General features: G+C 43.6%; 1 protein-coding gene across 8 annotated transcripts in view; it reads left to right on the top strand.

Annotated features, from left to right (window-relative positions):
- Positions 1-22,061, top strand: part of CAB39L (calcium binding protein 39 like) — a 110,124-nt gene extending 88,063 nt beyond the window's left edge. For 7 of the 8 annotated variants that reach the window (XM_089899579.1, XM_022574816.2, XM_089899581.1 and 4 more), the window contains 2 exons: positions 567-710; positions 9,234-11,536. In XM_089899579.1, the coding sequence (XP_089755705.1) occupies positions 567-710; positions 9,234-9,413 (324 nt within the window). In that variant the 3' untranslated portion in view covers positions 9,414-11,536. Of the gene's footprint in view, positions 1-566; positions 711-9,233; positions 11,537-12,675 lie in introns of those variants that run through there. The other variant, XR_016388701.1, reaches the window with a different exon arrangement.
- The last annotated feature ends 394 nt before the right edge of the window (positions 22,062-22,455 follow it).

The following is a 22,455-nucleotide window of genomic DNA, read 5'->3' as shown; positions in this document are numbered from 1 at the left end:
ATTAAATTTCATATGAATTCAGGGTCAGAGCTTTTTTCTGGCTCTATATCAGGTTTTGTAATAAAATTTAGGGAGAAGGTAAGAGTCACTTAATATAACCTGTTTTTCCAACAAGCTACTAGAGTATATTTATTCAGATAAGGAAGGTATAATTTTAAAGTCAATTTTTTTATTCTTATCCTACCTCAACGCCTAAGGAGCAATACATTACTGGGAAGCACATTAAAATAAGGGATGAAAATAATAAATTTATTTCTGGCTAGCTCTTGATGAGGGCAGCAGAGAAAGCTTTTTTAAGCAGTAGCAATGACTGGATTAAAAAAACAGATTCAGAAATGCATTAAGCACTGACTTTAGCAAAACTGTATGAAAAGTTTAAAAATAACTTAATAATAACTACAGCTTCCATGCCTATGCTTTAAGTTGTACTTAAGGACTCTGAATTTTTTTCATATCAACATTCATAACTCACATTTATATTTTGTTTTCTGGTGTGAAGAAGTGGGATATATTTTGAATAAGATGACTCTCGGACAGATTCTACTTTGATTCTGTGTTTTTTGTAGCTGCTAGGTGAACTGATCCTGGACCGGCACAACTTTGCCATCATGACAAAGTACATCAGCAAGCCAGAGAACCTCAAACTGATGATGAACCTCCTCCGGGATAAAAGTCCCAACATCCAGTTTGAAGCCTTTCATGTCTTTAAGGTAAAGTGCAAGCTGCAGAAATAATGTGGGCATTTGTTTTACAGGTGCAAATGGCAAACTCCCTACTGTGTAACCTCCTTTATACTTGAGAGAAAATTAAATAGGCACTCTTTCTGTTTTGCATGACTTAGATGAAATTTTAGAGTTATTTTAATGAATGCCCATTTGTTTCTAAAAGATTTGCTAACTAATCCATATCTCGACGTATTTTCATTTTTTTCACTGAGAAAATAGGGGAATACTGTTTCCCAAAAGTTACTAAAATAATCAGTGATTGAGTTGAAGCCGAAAACCTGTGTCAGAATTTGAATGCTTTGCTTCTGCCTGAAGTGCTTCTTTGAACTTTAAGTGAAACCTAAAGAAACACTGAGTACTACTTGCTTTGTTACTTGCTTAGAAATATTTTAATTCGTTTTGAAAGAAAAGTAGTCCATATAACACCTGCTTTTTCTTTCTAATATCTTTTCTTTGATGTAAGAGTAATAAAATCATCTCCTAGAAACTTTAAACAATAGATTTGTTTAAAAATAGGGTAGGTGGAAGAAATCTAATCTATAATCCCATACCCCTGACTTAACTATTGTAAAGATTTTAGTAAATTTTATTTTCCTGTGCACGTATTTGAAGGTTTTTTCTGCAGCTGTATTTACATTGTACACACAATTGATACACTAATTTTATCACTCAATGCTATACCGTAAGTGAACATTAATTCACTGTTGTTATATATAGTGTTTAAAAAGAGCCAGTAGTTTTATTGGCATCATAGTTTTTCATTAGGTATACTTACTCTAGTTTACTTAAATATTCCTGTGTCGTTTATATTTAGGTTATTTTCAATTTGTAGCTACAATGAGCATTTTATGTATTCAGCTAATTTTTTCCATATTTAGGATTATTTTCTTAGGATAGGTATCTAGAGTAGAATTAAGGATTCAGAGAGTTCCAGGCTTTTTTTGGGGGGGGGGCTTTATAATGTATATTCAGTGATTGAATTTATAAGTCTATAAATGGGAGACATGGCAGTTTATAAGGTATGTAATTGTTGCTTTGAGAGGTAAAAAACAATTTTAGTCCATCTTTCAGCCACCACATCTTTATTGTCCAAAAGGCCACTAGAGCAGTTCAAATCCCAAATTAATTTATGAATTCCATTTAATTACAATCAAAATCCCAGCAGAACTTTTCCTGGAACTTGACAAGCTGACTCTAAAATTTGTAAGGTAGAACGATGGCCTGGGATTATCTATGGCAATTTTCAAGGAAAACAAGGTAGGGAAATCCATCCTACCATATATTAAGACTTATTATGGATTTATAGTAAATGGAGACAATATTGTATTGGCATAGAGATAGATAAATAGAACAACAAAACAGAGTAAAAAGCCTAGAAATAAGCCTGTGCAAATATGAAATTTGATATTTCATAGTGGAGGGATTGTAAATCAGTGAAGAAAGGGTTACTGTTAATAAATGGTTCTAGGGTAATAGATTATTCATATAGAAAACCCTACTCTCCACTATATTCAGAAATAAATTCTGGTAAAGATCTACACTTGACAAGCAAAATTTTTTAACTTTTAAAAGAGAAAATAGGAGACTTTATGATGTTGGGGAAGGAAGAATTTTTAAAAAGAATTTAAAATCACAAAACATAATAGAAAATAAGTTTGACTACATTAAAATTTAACACTTCTTTTTGAAAAGACATCATAAACAAAGTGAAAAACAGGACAGAATGTGACACATGTAACTGACAAATCATTTAGAAAAAGACGAACAATTCAATAGAAAAATAGGCAAAGCATACAAGTTGGTAATTTACAGATGAGGAAACCTGATTGGCCAACAAATAGGTGAAGATGCTCATCTTAGTAGTAATTGTGGAATTGGCCATTAAAATATCAACGAGATATCACTTTACATTTTTCATATTGACAAAAATGTTTAAGTCTGACAACATCAAATTTTGGTAAGGTTGGAGGGCAGTAGGTCATACACTGTAAATTGGTACAAGCACTTGGGAGAGCAATTTAGCAAAATAAAGTACTGAAAGTGTCCATACCCTTCAGTCCTGAAATCTCATTTTCTGGCAATTTCCTAGGGACAGTCTTGCTCACATGCATAAGGAATCCTGTACCAAAATGTTTATTGCAACATTGTTTTGCATGTTGTAAAATAGAAAAAAAAATGGGTATCTACAGGAGACTGGGAAAATAAATTGTGATGTATTCATACAATAGCATATAGTAATGGGTTAAAATTAATAGAGTTATATGGATCAGTGTAGATAAGTATCAGAAACACTGAGTGGGATAAGCAAATGATAAAAGGATGTTATTTATTTAAAGTTTAAAAACATGCAAAACAACGCTATGTATGGATTCAGACATATGCAGTTATAGTCTAAAAACCTGCATGGGAATGAGAAATACCAAATTCAGGAGAGCAGTCACTTCAGGGGAGGGGTAGGAAAGAGAATGATATCATGAAGAAATGTCTAATAGCCTTTAATTATATCTGTAATGTTTTATTTTATTAAAATTCTGAAGGCAAGTTTGGCAAAAATGATAGAGCTCTATGGTGGGAACTTGAAATCTCATATGTTATTGCTGTGCTCTTCTCTGTGTTAGAATTATTTAATAAAGAATAAACACAAATTGGATGAGACAAAAATAGGCTCTTGTAGGACAGGAAAATGCCTGCAGAGTATAAAATGATAGGCCCTCTTAAGACCCTTGCCTTTTGACTGAGGAAATTATAGAAGGCTGTGTGTCTTGTCTTTCCAGCTCCCACAGAATTTTACTATATCATCCTAGACGAGAACATGCTTCATATAACTTGGTTCCAAAATGCAGTATTATGGAAGTATTCAGTGGGTGGCAAAATAGAAATAACCTACTTCCATCCTCTGAGATCAGAATTTGGATCATCTCATTATTGGACAGAATAGGTGCATTTAAAAATAGTTGACCACTTGTTTACTTGTATGTGTATAAACTGGACTTACTCTGGACCCTAACTATGTTCGTTGCACTGAAGGGCAAACTGAATTGTTTACTTGCCAAAAATATTTTGTTATTTAGAAAAAGTAACAGCTGAGTCCTAGAGTTTTCTCACAGTTCTTTATTAATAGGCTTTTTCCCCAGGTACCTTTCATAAAGTACAGAAAATGTGGAACACATGACTAAAAATGTCTTTGCCAGATTATTAGTGGCCAATTTTCATTAGTTTGCTTGAAAAGTTCAAGGACTTGAATGAGTTGCCATTTCATGTTTTCTCTGCTATTGACAAACAGGATGGTATGATGGGAAAGGACTAGATGGAAGTCATGCAAGTCAAGAGGCCTGGGTCTTTGTTGTGGCTCGGTTGCCACCAGTGACTTTGGGCAAATCCATCTGGATCTGTTTCCTCACTTGCAAAATGTTAAATTTAAAAAGTTAAATTAAAATCAAAAGTCTAATTCTAAGATACTAGATTCAGGAGACCTTTGTCTCTGTGATCCTGCCTCTTCCAGAGATATGGCCAACGTGAATGTAGGGATCAGCTATGAGCTGATCTTTCTTTCCTTTCCCTGTAAACATCCTTAATAGCAAAGGACCATGTTGCCACTGTCTTTCAAACCTAGAGGGTGGGGATGGCCAGTGCCTTTTGGCTCACCTCTCAGAGCTGCTGGAACTCAGGCAGGGCCATTGCCGAAAATGGGTCTGAGTGTACTGCTCTGTTGCTCAGATCCTAGCAGTTGGCCACAATAGCCATTTCCATGAAAACAAGAAGCTCCACCCTAGCTTATTCCAAAATCCAAAGGCCAGCTTGACAATTCACCTGAAAAAGTATACAGAACAAGAATGGTTTTCCTCATGAAAGGTTCATCTCAAGCTTTGATTTCAGTGTCCCGGATGCCCCAAAGGAATTGTACATTAGAGCATTAGTCACCTCTAATCAGCAACTACCTTTACAGGCAGCAGAGTTCAGAAGCCATAAAAAAATAAAAATAAGGAAAAAATTTCAACTTGAAAACAAATTGAACATTTTTTTAGGTCTGTTGTACAGTGTACAGATTCAGTAGAGTTGATCCAGTGATGCCTTGTCTGCAAATTCCACTACGTTTTACATTTATTTTGGATTCAAACAGAGAAGCTTAGTTTGTTCTATATATTTAATCTTCTAAAAAATTTTTTGGGAATAAAGACTGTTATGAGTTATTGCTGTAGTTACCACAAATGCCAGACAGTTCCTAGCTAAAACTTCCCAGCAGCTCGCTTGTAAACTAATGGTAGCCAGAGGAGCCACACGTTTGGCTCCAGTATGTGATTTCCTAACATACTAGGTGTTCTATAAACATCAGGCATTTTGTGTAACAATGTAAACGAGCCTGGGGTACTTTTTTTTAATAAGTAACAATTTTAATTTATGGTAGTAAAGTTCATATAACATAAAAATTCACCATTTTGACCATTTTAAAGTGTACAGTTCAGTGGCATTTTGTATTTACAGTGTTATACAACTATTACTACTCTCTAGTTCCCGAACATTTTCATCACCCCAAAAGGAAACCCTATTCAGCAACTACTCCTCATTTTCTCTTACCCACAGCCCCTGGCAATCACTAACCTGCTTTCAGTCTTTATGGATTCACCTGTTCTGGATATGTGATATAAATGAAATGATATAATGTGTGGCCTTTTGTGTCCGGTTTCTTCTATTAGCATAATGTTTTTAAAGTTCATCCATGGTGTAGCATGATCAGTAGTACTTCATTCATTTTTATGGCTGAATAATATTCCATTTTAAGGATATATCACAATTTGCTTATCCATTCATCAGCTGATGGACTTCTGGCTATTGTGAATAGTGCTGCTATGAATATTCATGTACAAGTTTTTGTTAGAACAAATGTTTTCAATTCTTTTGGTATATACCTAGGAACAGAATTGCTCAGTCTTATGGTAATTCAGTGTGTAACTTACTGAGGTACTACCAAACTGTTTTCCATAGAGGCTGCTCCATTTTACATTCCCACCAGCAGTGTACAGGGTTCCAATTTCTCCATTCCTCACTTGTTATTGTTAGTTTTTTTTTTTTAATTGTAGCTGGCCTAGTCTCATTGTGGTTTTGAGTTGTGTTTCCCTAATGATCTAATGATTTGAGGATTTTTTCACATGCTTATTACCCATTTGTATATCTTCTTTGGAGAAATGTCAAGTCCTTTGCCCCTTTTTATTTTATTTTTTAATATTTATTTGTTTATTTGTTTTGGCTGTGCCAGGTCTTAGTTGCAGCACACGGGATCTTCATTGCGACATGCAGGATCTTTAGTTGCGGCCTGTGAACTTCTTAGTTGTGGCATGCAAACTCTTAGTTGCAGCATGCATGCAGGATCTAGTTCCCCAACCAGGGATCGAACCCAGGCCCCCCGCATTGGGAGTGCAGAGACTTACCCACTGGACCACCAAGGAAGTCCCCCTTTGCCCCTTTTTAAAAAAGGTTGTTTGCCTTTTTGTTGTTGTGTTGTATGAGTTCTTTATATATTCTGGGTACTAGATGCTGATCATATATATGATTTGCAAATATTTTCTTACATTCTCTATATTGTCTTTTCACGCTCTTGATAGTGTCCTGTGATACACACAATTTTTAAATTTTGATGAAGTTCAGTTTATCCATTTTTTTTGTTGTTGCTCATGCTTTTGATGTTGTAGCTAAGAAACCATTGCCAAATACAAGGTCATGAGGATGTACCCCTATATTTTCCTCTAAAAGTTTTATTAGCTCTTTTTTTTTTTTTTTTTTTTTTTTTTTTGCGGTACGCAGGCCTCTCACTGTTGTGGCCTCTCGCGTTGCAGAGCACAGGCTCCGGATGGGCAGGCTCAGCAGCCATGGCTCACGGGCCCAGCCGCTCCGCGGCATGTGGGATCTTCCTGGACCGGGGCACGAACCCATGTCCCCTGCATCGGCAGGCGGACTCTCAACCACTGCGCCACCAGGGAAGCCCTATTAGCTCTTATATTTAGTTTTTTGATCAATTTTGAGTTAATTTTTGTTTATGGTGCAAGGTAAGGGTCCAACTTTATTTTTTTGCATGTGGATATCTAGTTGTCCCATGTTGAGTGTTTATTATTATTATTATTATGAAAAGGTGTTGGATTTTGTCAAATACTTTTTCTGCATCAGTTGAAATGATCATATGGTTTTCTTTCAATGTACTAATGTGTCATCTTAGTTTCCTAGAGCTGCTATAACAAAGTACCAAAGACTAAGTGTCCTAAAACTGCAGAAAGTCACTGTCTCAGAGTTCTGGCAACTAGAAGTCCAAGATCAAGGTGTCAACAGGGTTGGTTCCTCTTGGAGCTTTCAGGGGAAATCTGTGCCTGTCTCCTAGCTTCTGGTGGTTGCCAGCAATCCTTGGCATTCCTTGCCTTATAGATGCATAACTCCAATCTCTGTGTCCATCTTCACATGGCATTTTCCTCTGCATATCTCTGTGTGTTTCTGTGTCCAAAATTCCCCCTTCCTCTAAAGATACTAGTAATTGGATTCAGGCCCAAGCTAACTCAGTATGAACTGATCTTAATTTGATTACATCCTATTTCCAAATAAGGTCATGTTCACAAGTACCAAGGGTTAGGACTTGAACATTCATCTTTTTAGAGGATGCAGTTCAGTCTAGTACATGTGGTGTATTACATCGATTGATTTTATTATGTTGAGCCATGCTTGTATTTCTGGAATAAATCCCATTTAGTCATGGAATGTAATCCTTTTAATATTATTCTGGACTTCGTTTTGCTTGTATTTTGTTGAGGATTTTTGCATCTTTATTCATAAAGGACAGTGATCTGTAGTTTTCTTGTGATAGCTTTGTCTGGCTTTGGTATCAGGGTAATGCTGACCTCATAGAATGAGTTAGGAAGTATTCCCTTGTCTTTTATTTTTTGGATGAATTTGAAATGGATTGGTGTTAATTTTTCTTTAAAAGTTTGTAGAATGTACCAGTGAAATCATCTGGTCCTGGGCTTTTGTTGAGAGGTTTTTGGTTACTGATTCAACCTCCTTATAGAAATAAAAAAGATTATAAGGGAATACTACAAATAATTGTACATCAATAAATTAGATAACCTAGATGAAATGGACAAATCCCTAGAAATGCACAAACTACCAAACTGACAGAAAAAAAAAAAAGAGAAAATCTGATTCATGAACTCTCATTTCACCTACACCATGAGCCCTTCCTGTTCCAAACTCAGAAATCTAATGTTATCTCCACCTCCTTTGAACCTCCACAGCTTTTCATTTCCCTCTCATAGGTCCTTTACATCCTGGTGTAGTTTTTCCTTCCTCATGCTTGCTGGATTGGAGGAACCTTGAGGGTTCAACCTTGTAGCTCCCACTGTCTCCATAACCAATCACTGGCCACAGTGTGTTCGGAGTAGAGTTGTGCACTGTTGGAGGTTCAGGAAGAGGAGGCAGTGTGCAGAGGGGGCAGTGTGCAGAGGGGCTGGTGGTGAAGCACTCAGCCCTTCTGAGGAGTGGGGAGCCCAGAACATGAAACCAGAGAGCTATATAGCAGTCAACAGTTTTATGGATATTCTGGTCATGTCATTATATATATAGCATCTAACTAGGAAGTGTGTCCTTTGCAAAATACTGTACCAGTCAGCATTATAGTTTTTCTTTTTTTTAATATGCTTGGTTTTTTTCTTTCTTTTTTTTTTTTTTGGCCACACCTCGCAGCATGTGGGATCTTAGTTCCCCAACCAGGGATGGAACCCACGCCCCCTGCAGTGAAAGCACAGAGTCTTAACCACTGGACCATCAGGGAAGTCCCAGCATTATAGTTTTGAGTTATTGTGTCCTGTTATTACAGTTGTCACTGTCTTTTATAGTACAGCTGAGTTATTAGCCCAGGATCATGGTTTCAACTAGGAGTACACAAAAGAATCTTTGTGGAACTTTATAAAAATACAGAGAGACAGACCTCCCCTCTAGATCTACTGAACTGGAGTCTCTGGGAGGTGGGACCTAGGCAGTTATAAATTTTAAAGCTCCACATACATAAGAAAATAATAACATTGGTGACCTCCAGGGAGAGGAGGTGAGAGGGGGACTTTTCACATTTGTCCTTTTTGAATTTTGAGCCAGATTAATATATTAAGTATATTCAATATATTATATATATTGAATATTTATATATATATGGTTATATATTTATATATTATCTGTTTCATTATATAGAATTATATGTATTTATTTAATTTTATAATCACATATTTAGTTATAATGGTAATTTTAAATATATGATTACATATATAATTTAAATATATTGAATATATTTGTATATTCTCTGTAGAAAATGGATATGAATGGGGAATTACTCATTTTCCTCTCATTTTCCTCAATAAGGAAGTATAATCCGGGGCTTTCTGTATTTTACTAACACATGTAACAAATGAGACACAGGTGGGATCCGTGTTTTCCCTGATGTGCATTCCTTGTCCTAGGTATTTGTTTCTCATGTTTCAGGTGTTTGTGGCCAGTCCTCACAAAGCACAGCCTATTGTGGAGATTCTGCTAAAAAACCAACCCAAACTCATCGAGTTTCTGAGCAGCTTCCAAAAAGAAAGGACGGACGATGAGCAGTTCACCGATGAGAAGAACTACTTGATTAAACAGATTCGAGACTTGAAGAAAACGGCGCCTTGAAGTCTCACCCAGTTTCCCGCCACCGTCACTGTCTCATTTGTTCAGTTTGTACTAAAAGTGTCATTTCAAAAAGTAGTCATTCTTGGGAAGGCTTTGGAGGTGGCTATTTTTTTCTCAATTCATTGTTCAGGGTAGATGGAATATAAATGTCTGAAAGAAAAAAATTAATTTAGAATAATATATTCATCTTAATCGAGTCTGTGATTATTTATGTGAAATCAGAGCCATTGTTTTAGACATTCATAGAAGCAATTTTAACCCTTTCTTGATGAAGGGCAACAAGGCTGTGGGCTTGCAGACCTGAGCCCTCAGTCACCACGAGCCACCAAGTAGTAGGAGCCCAAAGAATGGGCGTCACTGAGTCCTCGAAGAGGATTAAATTCTTAGAGAACTGGGCATGGGGGCAAGACGCACAAAACTGTTTTGCCCATCTGTACTTGAACAAACAAATTTCTCAAGGTACCAAGAAAATAAGATCCATGTTTTCAGTCATTACGTATTCTGTTTCCTGCCTATATCTTTTAACTGTAATCATTCATTCCTAACTTCCTAGGGAACTGATGCCCACCTTTCTGCTTACTGCCCCATGTTTCACCCCAATGGATCTCCTCAGCATGACCATCTCATGGTACACACACAGACACACACACTCCTCCACTCTGACCAGGTTAGCATGGGACCAACTAAGTCCAAACAGGATGGACTAACAAGGGTCATGGGCGTAGAGCACCCACAGGGTAGGACCTGCTTACTTGAGAACTTGGAACAGATGGGTAAGAACCACAGCTCTAGCGAAAGTCACTGCTGTTTCCCACAGACTTCTGTCGGGTTAGTGAATGTTTGGAATATTTCATTCATACTTCTCATTATGGGAAAAAAGTTTTGTGGTGAAAGTGTGTTTTAGAGTAGGAATCATTGCATTGAGATGCCTAGCGTGTGCAAAACCATGGGTCCAGAGGGTTGCACAGGCCTTTATAAATAAGGGAGCGTTGCCGTTGGAAGCGCAAATGATTAAATGCATGAAAAACATCCTCAAAGGACTAAAAATTTTTTCCACTTTATTTTCTAATAAGCTGTCGTTCTAATTTCACATCAAATTCCTCAGTGAAAAGGTAGAAAACTTATAAAAATGTTGGTCTCAAACACTCTCTTGCATACTAGGATGGTTAAGGAATTAATTTGTGTTTTTTTAAAAAGGCCATGGTTTGTTTTCAGACATCAAGTGTATAAAATGGAATTTTAAGCTATATTTACAAGACATTAAAGGTACAATTGTTAATCTGTATTTTTTTCATAATTCTGTTTCCAAATCATGAGTTATGGCTTCCATAGGGATCTTCACTTTTTACAACATTGGGTACTGTGTTCTTCAACCAGATATTTCTCCACCCAGAGAGGGAAAGATCCCTCTCCAGGATCAGTGCCCTTGTAGATGTAGCATCTGAAGAATCACCTGGTGCGGTTTCATCCTTCTTGGCTGTGTCTTTCCGTGTCCAGCGTCAGATCCTGAGGCAGATGCTGCAGGGCCTGCGGGACCTTCTTGCAGCAGCTCTGGTCAGTGCCGGGCCGTCTGATGACCTTCATTCTTCAGTCACTGAGGTCAGATTATTTTTATAACATTCCCTGACAGTCCATAATCTCTTCAAATTTGACTTTTCTGATTTTATTTAAGAGAGATGAGTGTAAATATTTCTTTAAAAAAAGAAGGCGGCACAATAATGACCATTGGAAATGTATTTCATTGCTTAAGTACTGTTCCACACATCATGGGACACATGTTTTCAGTTGGAAAGCAAGGCCTTGTTATAATTCTTTTTTGATAAATAAAACATATTTTATTTCCTCTGAGCTTGAATTAGCTCGTTCCTAGCAATCCCTTATCCTAGCTTAGTACCTCACAAACAAAACTAGTCTAAAAGGCAATAAATGAAGTAGCTGGGATTTTGCTGTGATACAAATTTGTAGATTATTAACGTGAAAGAGGGAGCAAGAAGCTCACAGTTAAAATATGTTTGCATAAAAGTCACTGTAAATATTGTGAGAATTGGGTTTTGAAAAGGTCATATTTAATAAGCTATTTCAAAAGCACACATTTAAATAAAGACTGACTAAATGAAAAGGTGCCACATATTCCTTGGTCGGTTTCATTCCTCTGCATGTCCCGCCTCTGTGTTCTTGTCACTGCTCCAAACAGGGAAAGCCCCAGGCGGAGGGCACCCCAGGCTGCCCAGAGGCCCCACGCCCACTTCCCCTGTCCTTGGCTGTCCCATCCTCCCAGTGAGGCTCACTGCCATTGACCAAGGGCCGCCTGTCAGGCAGTATAGAAACACTTCACATTATTGATTGATGCTTCACCACAGCCAGAGTCATTCCCATTTTATATTTGAAGAAACTGAGGCTCTGAGCAGCTTATCCCAGACAATGTGGACTAGACTTGGGGTACAAAGCCACGGTGGCCGGAGGCCAAACTCCTGCTCTTATTCATTTTTTCATCCTCAAGGCTGTGAACGGAGGGAGGTCCTGGGAGTGGGGACTTATGTCGTGCCCTACCCCACTGCTGCCTGGGAGGCTCCCGGGGGTGAAGGTCCTAGAATGAAGCCAGGATGGATTGAAATCATAATATTCTTGGACGAGGCTCTGGGTAAAGCCAGGCATCTGCCCAAATGTTGGGATTATTACCCTGGGAGAAAAGGCCGAGGGGCACTCAGCCTTTGAGCAAGTGCTCTAACTGCCAGCCCCGTGGGTTCTCGTCCTGGAGGGCTCTGGGGAGCAGTATATGCTGAGCAAGGGCAGCAAGCTTTCCAAAGCCTCTGTCGCCAGCCACACTGGTTGGTCTGTGTGAGACGCAGCTGCCCTGAGCCATAGTGCCGTCTGGAAACTACACAGGACTTGAAAGTGATTGTAATAAAGTGAAGGAAAATGAAATTCAAAAATCACTAGGATTTTTTTTTTTAATATGAAAAGATAGTTGTTTCAAAATAGGTTTACAGATCTTTCTAGTCTACTATACTACAGGAAATTAAGATTTATATCTTTTACCTTCTTTTTCTGTTTTATCCAAAAGAATATTGTACGTATGGCACGTACATCTTTTCCTGCGTGTTTTTTCAGGAAGGTTTTGGCTATTTTAATGAGGGCCCATAGTTAGATAAAGGCTGGAAACAAAAAGAGACCTGGAAAAGCTAGACTTAGTCTTTCTAAGAAGATTGAAAAGACAGAAGATGGCTGTGAACAAGGATGTGATTTTGTTTTTGACATACAGAAAGTGCTGTTATGTGACTACCGTAATTAAAGCAAAGTATGACAAAATGATCAGCCTGGCCAGCACTAAGCCTCTTCAGAGACCCTGTCGTATCACTCTTCACTTTATGGAGGAGAGCACTGGATCGCAGAAAGGGTGAGTAACTTATCCAGGTCAAACAGCTGGCAGCAGAGCCAGGATTGAGGGCCAGTCTGACCCCAGAGTCCATGTCTTCGGAAACTAGGCTGCATGTCTGGGCCGCCTCCCGCCAGGCCTGCTCTTTGACTCCACCCCAGGGGCAGACACTTCGTTCATCATGGCCCCCAAGGAAAGGAGGAAATATTGCATTCCACCTAAAGGATAACTCAATAGAAAGATTTCAAAAGCTAGTTTCATTTCAGGGGGTAACTTTGCTTCATGGGGTTGTCTGGTGTTGGAAGATCAAATTAGACCTCTGCATGGGATAAGGGATTCGATCTTGAATTTCTGTATCATTTTGAGCAATCTCTTGACTCTACACGGGTGTTAATTCCAAACCACTCTTCTGCATCTGCTTCTGTTTTCCTGACTTACTTCTGCGGTTGGACATAATGTCAGCTTAGATTCCTGATAGATTGGTTGCTGCCCAGCCAGCCGTGCCTCCATTTCAGATTCCTCAGCGGCCCAGCACCACGGGGCTACCACAAGGCAGACGTTCTGATGCATGTACAAACGATCCTGTTGACATCACCAAGTCCCTCATCACTCCCTCCCAGGAGGAAGGTGTACAATTACCAATACCCTGAAAGTCACAGAACCATACAAAAAGTCCCAGTCCCTTTACCATCAATTAATTCAATATCAGTTGTAATTTAATCACTGCCCTGTGAGCCATCTATGTTACGTGAAAGCTGTGATCACAGGGGCCTTTTGGAAGAACATGTTGTTGTAATATACATGAATAATTTATCCATTAGCGAAGGTTGAAAAAAATGAGTTCCCCTCATCTTAGTTCTGAAATTTAAAGCCTAGATAAAGCAACCAAAATCTTTATTTATTCAACCAACATTCATTGAACTCACTCTCTGTGCCCGTCAGGGGTTGATCCACAGAGTTACTGTAGGGGTTACTGTAGGGGTCAGACCTATGTTCTGTGGGGGCTGGGTAAGTGGCCTTCGTGAGCCTGTGCCCTGTGTCTGGCACTGGGCCTGAGTCAGCAGGGAAGGGAAGATAGATTGAAGTGGGCCCCCATGAGGACAGCTGGAATCCATGGATATGATCTGGACCCCACACTGCCTTCCCGGCCTCCCAGCCTCCACCTCCAACGCCGTGGCTGACTGTAAGACCGCACAACTCACTGTACAGCTCCCCCAGCTAAGCCCAGATTTGGACAGCTGACGGAGGAGGGGCAGGGGGGCTGGGGCCCCAGCAGCAGGGTGAGCCAGCAGGCCTGTGGCAACGTCCTGAGCTGTGATGACCCCGACCTTCCCGGGGAAAGTGTGGCTGCCACCTCATTTCCACTTGCAACGCTGCCAGCTTTCTCTTGACCCCAGCCCTAATTCATCACCATGCAGGAGAGGAGACTGGGAACGTGTTCCAGCTAAACGGACACATCCCAAACCCACCACTTATGTGTTGCACTGGAGGAGGTGTTTCCACATCCTCTTAATGTCTTTCCCCCCTTGAAGACCTCTGGCTGTTTTTTCCTCTTAAGCGACATGAGAGGTTTGTGCGGTGTCGATGGACCCATGTAGACATTGGGGACAGCCACGCCTGGACTCAATCCCAGCTCCACTACAAGTGTTTGATCTTGAGAATCACTGACCTTCAGTTTCCTACCTGTAAAATGAGGCAAAAAGAGGAGCTGCCTCACAGGGAATCAATGAGGTAAAGTCTGTGATGTGCTGGCCCGGGGGACGCTCCCATGTTGAACTCCCTCAGCTACCCTGCGGGGCTCACAGCCAGTGGGAGAGGGAATTCCACTCCAGTGTGGGATCTGGGCGAAAGGGGCCATGGGCATGAAGCACGTGTGGCCAGAGACAGGTGTGTGCCCTGAGTGTTGGGCGTGTGGACACGTGGAGGGAACCGGGAGGAGAGCCTTCAATGCCACCCAAAGGGTCTCGGGCCATCATGGAGGCAGCTGGCCTTTCAGCAGGAAGTGACATGCATCCTGCCTGTCAGAGCACGGTCGGTCAGGAGGAGAGTGGCCTGGCATGGGGAGCACTGAGTGAGGGGATGCAAGACAGTGAGGACCCCCTAAGAACATCTGTGGCCGAGTTGGTGCCTGCTCTGAGAAGGCCCTGTTCTAGGTGCTTCACAAATACTAAACTCAAACCTTAGAACCACCTGTGAGGCACGTGCTCTTATTATCCTGACTTTACAAGTGTGGAAACCGAAGTGCAGAGAGGGTCACCGGCCTGATTGTCCACTGAGCCCATGGTGGGGCAGAATTCAAACCTAGGGCTCAGAGGCAGGAGCTTTAGAACCTGTGAGATACTTAGGACTTAACACTGACTGGGCTTAGTTCCACAATACATGCACCCCAATGTTCATTGCAGCACTAGTTACAATAGCTGGGACACATCACTTTTAAAAGATCAGGGCGAGTGTGGACTCAGGGCCACTGTGCCTAGGCTTCTCTGCTCTCCATCAAAGAACTTCCACCTTCCTTTAGTGGCCCCTCTCACTTTTGCCCCCAGTACTCAGCAAGTTTTCTTGCAACAAATGATTAGTTCTTCTCTTCTGACTTGTGGGGCTCCCTGCCACAGACAGCACAGCTCTTGCCTGGCTGAACCCCACCCCTGCTTCATCTCAGTTCTGCATGGCCTTCGCTCTTCCCACTCGTGGAAGGGAGGCAGCTCAGGGACCACCAGTGGGGGCCCTCTTGAGACACTTCCACTCTGATTCAGAAACACACTCCTACCTCTTTACTGTTAACTCCTACAGATGCAGCCAGCAGTTTCTGGGCACTTCTCTCAGCAGGTGCCTCATACTGGCTTCTCCACTAGGGTTTCAGGACAAACTACCACGGAACTGCCTCAGCCTCCCCCTTCCCAGTCCTCCCCCCCTCCCCCTTTTGTCTAGAAATCACTTTGGTTTATCATCAGGAACTGAGCAGGTCCAAGACCCAGGCTTCCGCTTCTGCCCAGGCCAGTACTCTTTCTTTGAGGTGAAAGCCTTAAAATGTAGCTCCCTGGCCCCTGATGGGAAGCAGTATGGAGTGAATAAGCATGTTTTAATTTAGGCAGGCTAGTTTGGGATACCTTTAAAAAAAAAAAAAAAACAAGACAAAGCCAGATATAAAGGTGTCTGGCAAGATTAGAATCAGAGTAGGTGATTTGCTTCTAAAAATTAGTTTCAGTGAGTCCCAGGGACTAATTAAGGTTTACTTTTAAAAGCGTCCCCTTGGTACGCAGCCGCCTCCTGCATGCTGTGCGTGTTATTGGGACTCGTATATGGGAAATGGTATGTGAGGATCCAAACAGGACTCTGCTGCCGTTCTCCTTGTCATCTCTGATCTTCATCACTAGACCTGGCAGCCCTCAGCCCTCCCTGCCACCTTCCCTGCACCTCTCGTTTACAGAGGCAAATGGGCCTCCAGCCACAGAATATAAAGTCTTGGGCTGTTAGAGGAGTCCCCTCCTCTTTGCCTGCTCTTTCCTGTCCCTTCCTTGAATACTCTCCCCCATTAGTGCTGCTGGGAAACACATAGGACAAGCAAAGCAACTATTTAAAACCTTGTAACTGGGGACTTTCCCCTCCTCCCCTCATTTCTTCCTTCCATCCTGTTCCTCCTTTCTTCTTCCTTCAATGCCCTTCCCACCCACAAGGAATTTTCCTATCACTGTGAACTTTGCTGGTGCAGAGGAACACCTTTTTTTTTTGGACCATAGACACCCAGCCATTTCTTAAACCTCCCCAAAATTAAAAAAAAAAAAAAAAAGAGTCCTTATTGACCTGGTTGTTCAAAGGATAAGAATAGCTTTATCCTACTTAGTACCAAACCCACTTCAGTACCCTTACTGAGGCCATGAGAGCCTAGGGGTTTCTGCCCAGGACAGGAGCCATGGCATGTTGGCAGAGACCAAACAGGGACCAGGAAAAGGGGTGATGTTCCCTTCCCACACCGCCTCCAACCTCTGTCAGCAATGAGCTGCCCTGAACAGTGGCAGGAACTCCCCCTCTGCACAGTAGCTGGTCAGGGTTGAGTGCAGTCCTGGGAGCCAGGGGATAGCATGCCCAGTTGTGTCAGCTGAGAGGATCTGTGCACATCTTAGAGCAATGAGAAGCCCACGCTCCGCAACGAAGAGTAGCCCCCACTCACCACAACTAGAGAAAGCCTGCGCGCAGCAACGAAGACTCAACGCAGCCAAAATCAAAAAAACAAAAAACAAGTCAGGGTTCAGAACCTAAGAAAGATGTTACTATTTGCAGCCTGGTTTAGTGCAGTGGTTCTCAAAGTGTGAACCATTTTGTTTTAATTTCTAATACAGTACAGTAAATGTTGATAGATTTAACTCAAACAGATCTTTTGGGTCTTTAATAATTTTTGAGAGTGTAAAGAGTCCCTGAGACCAAAAACCAGAGAACCTCTGGTTTAGCGGAAGGACTGTACATTTTGGAATGAAGTGGTTTTTGTTTTGTCTCCTCTGTCACCCGCTAGCTGCGTAACACAAGCCAAGTTATTTCAACTCTCTGGTCTTCCACTCTCTGTGGATTAGGCTAATTGCCCTTATAATTATTTGCTCAAGAATGTGTCCCTGATTATGTCTGTGGGGTTGGTTTCACATCCTCAGAGCCTAGCACAGCACATGGCATGATACACGACGGGGTCTCAATAAATAATTACGAATTGATTGGCGGGCCGGGTGAGAGGATTAAGTGGGATAATACGCGTAAAGTGCTGCTGAGGTGCCTGGCACACGGCAGATGTCACAGGTGCTCAGTAGATGGCAGATCGCTTCCTCACCACCAGTGCTGTCCTCCACTGTACCCCCACAGGAGAGAAAATGCACAGTTTGTCTAAGTGAATCGCTAAAGCGCTGGTTCTCAGCGTGTGGTTCCCAAACCAGCAGTATTAGCATCACCTGAGAAACTGTCAGAGAGACATTATTTGGCTCTAATACTAGACCCACCGAATCATAAACTCTGGAGGTGGCGCGCACGGATCTGTGTTAAATATTACTGGAACGTACTGAAAGGGAGGCGGGGTGGGGGAGGGGGTTAGGAGGTTGAAAGGCTGAGTCCCAGCGCCGCAGGTCCAGCCCTGGGACCCCCCCCGCCCCCCGCACAGCCCTCCCAACCCCCCTCGCTTCCCCGCCGTCGGGAGGAGGGGCGCTGCGACTCCAGCAGGACTTTGGGCCTCCCCCTCCACGATTCCCCCGGCACGCGCAGGGCGGGGGGGGCGGGGGCCCCCCCCACCCACGCTGGGCCTAGCGAGACGGTGGGAGGGCAGGGGCGAGATGAAGGACTAAATTCCCCAGACTAGGATGCTGCGCAGCTCTTCCTAAACAGGAAGACGAGGCAATTTGGGCCAGAGAGTCAGAAGTGCCCTGTAACCAGCTTCGCCTCTCTGGGCACCTTTTTGGGGTTCCGCCAACCCCATCTCCAACCCATCTCCCAGCCTTGGAGGTCGGGCCGGGGAGCCGCAGGGAGGATCCTCCGGTGCTCTGGTGCCCTCTAGCGGCCATCGGCTCTAAAGCCAACTCTCAGCCCTTCCTCCTGCCTCTCTCCCCAGCGCGCAGGGGATGCCCTGGCCTTCGGCACCTGCCAGCCTGATTCCATTCCTCCTCTCCCTCTAAGTGCAATGAAATGCCCTACAGAGGTTTAGGATCTCTCGGAGAAGGTCTTTTAATCAATACACTTTAACCCTGAGAACGTTGTTTCTAGAATAAACCTGAAATACTGTATTTTTCTCCATGTGTTTCCAAGGAGAAACAGCCCGGTGTGTGCTGGGTCCCTCGCTAAAAGCAGTCTCTGGGCATCCTGTCCTCCCTCTTACGGCGTCCTGGCTTGTTAGGCAGGGAAGGCTCCCAGCGCCGATGCCTGGGCCTCTCTGAGGGACGCTGACATGTGGGATCACGACGGCTCCTGGGAAAGTGGAGAGAGTGAGGGCTGGGCATCTGGTCTGCATCAGATGGTCTGCATCAGACCCCAGCGCTGCCCCTACCAGCTGTGTGACCTGGAAACATTCCCTGACCTCTCTGTGTCTAGCTTTCCAACCGTGACAGAGGATTGCTGTGCTTGGCACACAGGAGGCCCTCGACCAGAGGAAAAAGCCAGTCTCCCCAAAGAACCACTCCCAAAGCAAAAGGCATGTGCCACTCATCGCAGAGCTGCTCCTTGGCCAGCAGGGCAAGGGCAATCCAGCAGCTCCTCCCGTCCCTGCCTGAGGGCTTTCGCTCCTCAGTGAGGGTGACTCGGAGCAGATCTGGCGTCCCAGTAAGTCTGAACTGAGCTTCTGTGACTTGGGGGAGTTCCCTGTTCCACACAACTTGGTTTCCAGATCGTTCCAACAAGGAACAAGAGCACCTGCTCAGTGTTTCAGCCGCAAGGTCCTCCCTTTAGAAGTTGCCCCATCACTCTGGGGCTGGGAGATGTGAACTCCACAGCGCATGACCATCTGACTGATGACTTCAGGGGAATTGTGCCCGCCCACCGCCGCACTCCGCGTGCTGCCTCCTAGAAGAGGGGTTAGTGATCCCCGGCCACGTGCAGTTTTATCAGAACACAGCCCCGGCCACTACTGTAACCACATGTGTGAGAAACAGAGGATCCCGAGTGCCTAGACCCCCGTCACCCAGAAAGCAGAAGTCAGGGCAACAAACAGAAGAGGAGAAAGTACTTGTAGATCATATATCTGATAAGGGGTTAACACCCAAAACGTATAAGGAACTCCTACAACTCAACAGCAAAAAAATCAAGTAATCCAACTGAAAAACAGGCAAAGGAACGGAATAGACACTTTTCCCAAGAAGACATACAGATGGCCAACAGGTACATGAAAAGATGCTCAACATCACTCATCATCAGGGAAATGCAAATCAAAACCACAATGAGATACCTCACACCTGTCAGGATGGCTGTCATCAAATAGACAAGAGATAACATAAAATAAAAAGGACTGTCCTTTGTATACGAAGGCAGTAGTCCCAGCCCTTCAGCCTCATTAACGCAGACCCTTTTAGATGTGCGTTTTACTCTGATCCAGCCACGCACATTCACCTGGTTCCTTTCAGGGACACGGGTGTACGATTTGAAAGGGACCAGCTTCTTTACTGGCTTGTGGTCCCAGAAGGGGGAGGGGGACCAGGTGGTGATGAGTGACCCTCATGAAACATTCTAACCCATGTCTTTATCGCCACCAGCAGACCCCTTCCTCCACATTTTTAAGAAGCTGGAACTTCATCCTTTATCTTGGCCCTCACACTTCTGTACACTACTAAATGACACTATTTTTTCTTTTTAACCTTATAAGGATGCATCCTCTTCTGGAATTCCTCAAATCACAAAGTCTCACTCTCAAGTTCTTGAAAATGAGAGCGGCTCCTGAAAGGCAGGTAAAGCAACTGAGGACAAAAGAAAATCGTAAATCGTTTATCAGTCAGAAGAACTTTGCTAAAAATGCTAAAGCCATAATTTAAGCCTCATTAGGTGCAAAGCAACCAGAATAAAAGATTCAAATGTGTTTTTAGCTGAATGGAAATTCTAAAGTTAAGGAAAAAGAGATAAATGGTCTGCAAGTCTTAAATAGTAGGATATGTATACGGAACTCAAAAGGTTTTTTTTGTTTGTTTTTGTTTTTTGCATGAACTTGCCTCAATAGGACTGTGCTGTTGATAACACTTCCTGATATTTCCCTGTGAAACCAGAACCGCTATCTTGCTGACTGAACTAACAGGGGTCACAGGATTTAAGGGTGCTAATTGAATCAAAGAAGGTCATGGGATTTAAGGCCGCTGATAGATCTAACGGTGGTCACGGGATTTTAGGAGGCTGCTTGATCACACAGGGGTCACAGGATTTAAGGGGGCTATTTTAATCAAAAAGGGTCATGATATAAGGGATATAAGGGAACTTAATGAATCAACAAGGGTCACTCGATTTAAGGGGGCTGATAAATCAAAGGGGGTCTCAGGATTTAAGGGGCCTGTTTGATCTACAGGGGTCACGGGATTTAAGGGGGCTGATTGATCGAACGGTTTTGTCAAGAAGAATTGCTCATGCACAGTTCTAGCTTTCTCTTTTAAATGTCACAACTGAATCAATCAAGTCCAGAGGGATTTTATATGTTTACAGTTCAAGGAATCTGCAGGGGAATCCTTTATTCTGTCTTCAATGAAATGTCCATTCAAAAAGAATAAACTTTCTAAAATGTTGATTTTCCATCTCTGGCTCACAACATCGTATTTATAACTTTGTATTTCTTTTGACTTAGAAAACTAGAGCTCTCTCTTCTTGGAAACACATGGAGAAAAATACAGTATTTCAGGTTCATTCTAGAAACCACCTTCTCAGGGTCAAGGTGTATTGACTAAAAGAGCTTCTTTCTTCAAGAGATTCTAAACCTCTGTAGGGCACTTCATTGTGCTTAAAGGGAGAGGAGGAACAAAATCAGGCTGGCAGGTGCCCAAGGCCAGTGCAGCCCCCAGGGCTGGGGAGGGAGGCAGGAGGAAGGGCTAAGAGTTGGCCTTAGAGCGAACGGCCGCTAGAGGGCGCCAGAGCACCGGCGGATCCCACCTGTGGCTCCCGGCCAGACATCCAGGCTGGGAGATGGGGATGGAGGAACCCCAAGGACGTGCCCAGAGAGGAGGGGTTGGTAACCGGGCGCTTCTGACTTTCCGGCCCAAATTGCCTCGCCTCACACAGAGGACAGAGGTCTGCCCCTTCAGCATCCGATGGGGCACTTCCAGCCTGGTCAGGTGGCCCAGTGGCTGGACAGCCTCACAGGCTGTCTGCGGTGTGACTGCCCTTTGCTTCTCCAGAGGCAAGACTCTGGACCCAGAAATACCCGGCTTGACTCTTGGGCTTGCAGTTTGCAAGCTGTAAGCCTGCGTGGGTGTTGGCATCTGGGAAACGGGGCTGGTGGTCCTGTAAAACGTGGAGCCTGTAAAAGCGGTGGTATTTTGGTGGGTGGGCTGTGCTCATACCTGTGCCCTTCCTCTCAGAGTTTTCCCCCAACTTCCTTCTTCCCTTTCCATCTGAGCCTCCCCCTCCTGTCTCCACACCCCTCCCCTCAGCAGAAGGTTCTCGCTTATCCATCTGTTGTACAATCATTGATCCCAGCCTTTACGTCAAAAGTTATGTTAGGTGCTGGGATCAAGAAGTTTCCGACTTTTGAAGTTTCAGGCTTGAGAGGCAGAGTGAGTGGAGCCGGGTCACATGACTAGAAGCCCGCCACCTGCCCTAAATCCGGGGCACCTGACGTTTAGCGCCCGGGGTGGGGCGAGGAAGGGAACGGATAAAAGGCCCTGCAAGTGACTGAGGGCCCAGTGCCCCGCCGCCCGGAATGGAGCCCGTGTCCCTGGGGAGCCCAAACTCCCTGCATGGCCTCTCTTGCGTCCATCCGCCCTAGCTCCCGGGAGCCGGAGGGGAGGGCGGCGCGACGCGGACCCAGCCCACGGCCGCTTGGCCGCTGCGCTACGACGGACCGCGCCCGCTGAGGCCCCGGCCGCCCCTGGGGCCTCGGGCCAGGTAAGGTGGCCCGCACCCTGCACCGCCTGCGGGGGCGGGCGGGGGGTCGCGAGGCCAACTTTCGAGCCGCAGGGGTTCGCTCGGAGCTGCGACTTTTAAGAAGAGCTGCCCCGTAGCACCTTAGTCAAG

Source organism: Delphinapterus leucas, chromosome 18, assembly GCF_059928025.1.
Source record: "Delphinapterus leucas isolate spDelLeu-1000000601 "Yukka" chromosome 18, BTC_Dleu_Yukka2, whole genome shotgun sequence".
NCBI lineage: Eukaryota > Metazoa > Chordata > Mammalia > Artiodactyla > Monodontidae > Delphinapterus > Delphinapterus leucas.
The sequence above is the reverse complement of the archived record's forward strand: the minus strand, read 5'-3'. Positions and strand labels throughout refer to the sequence as shown.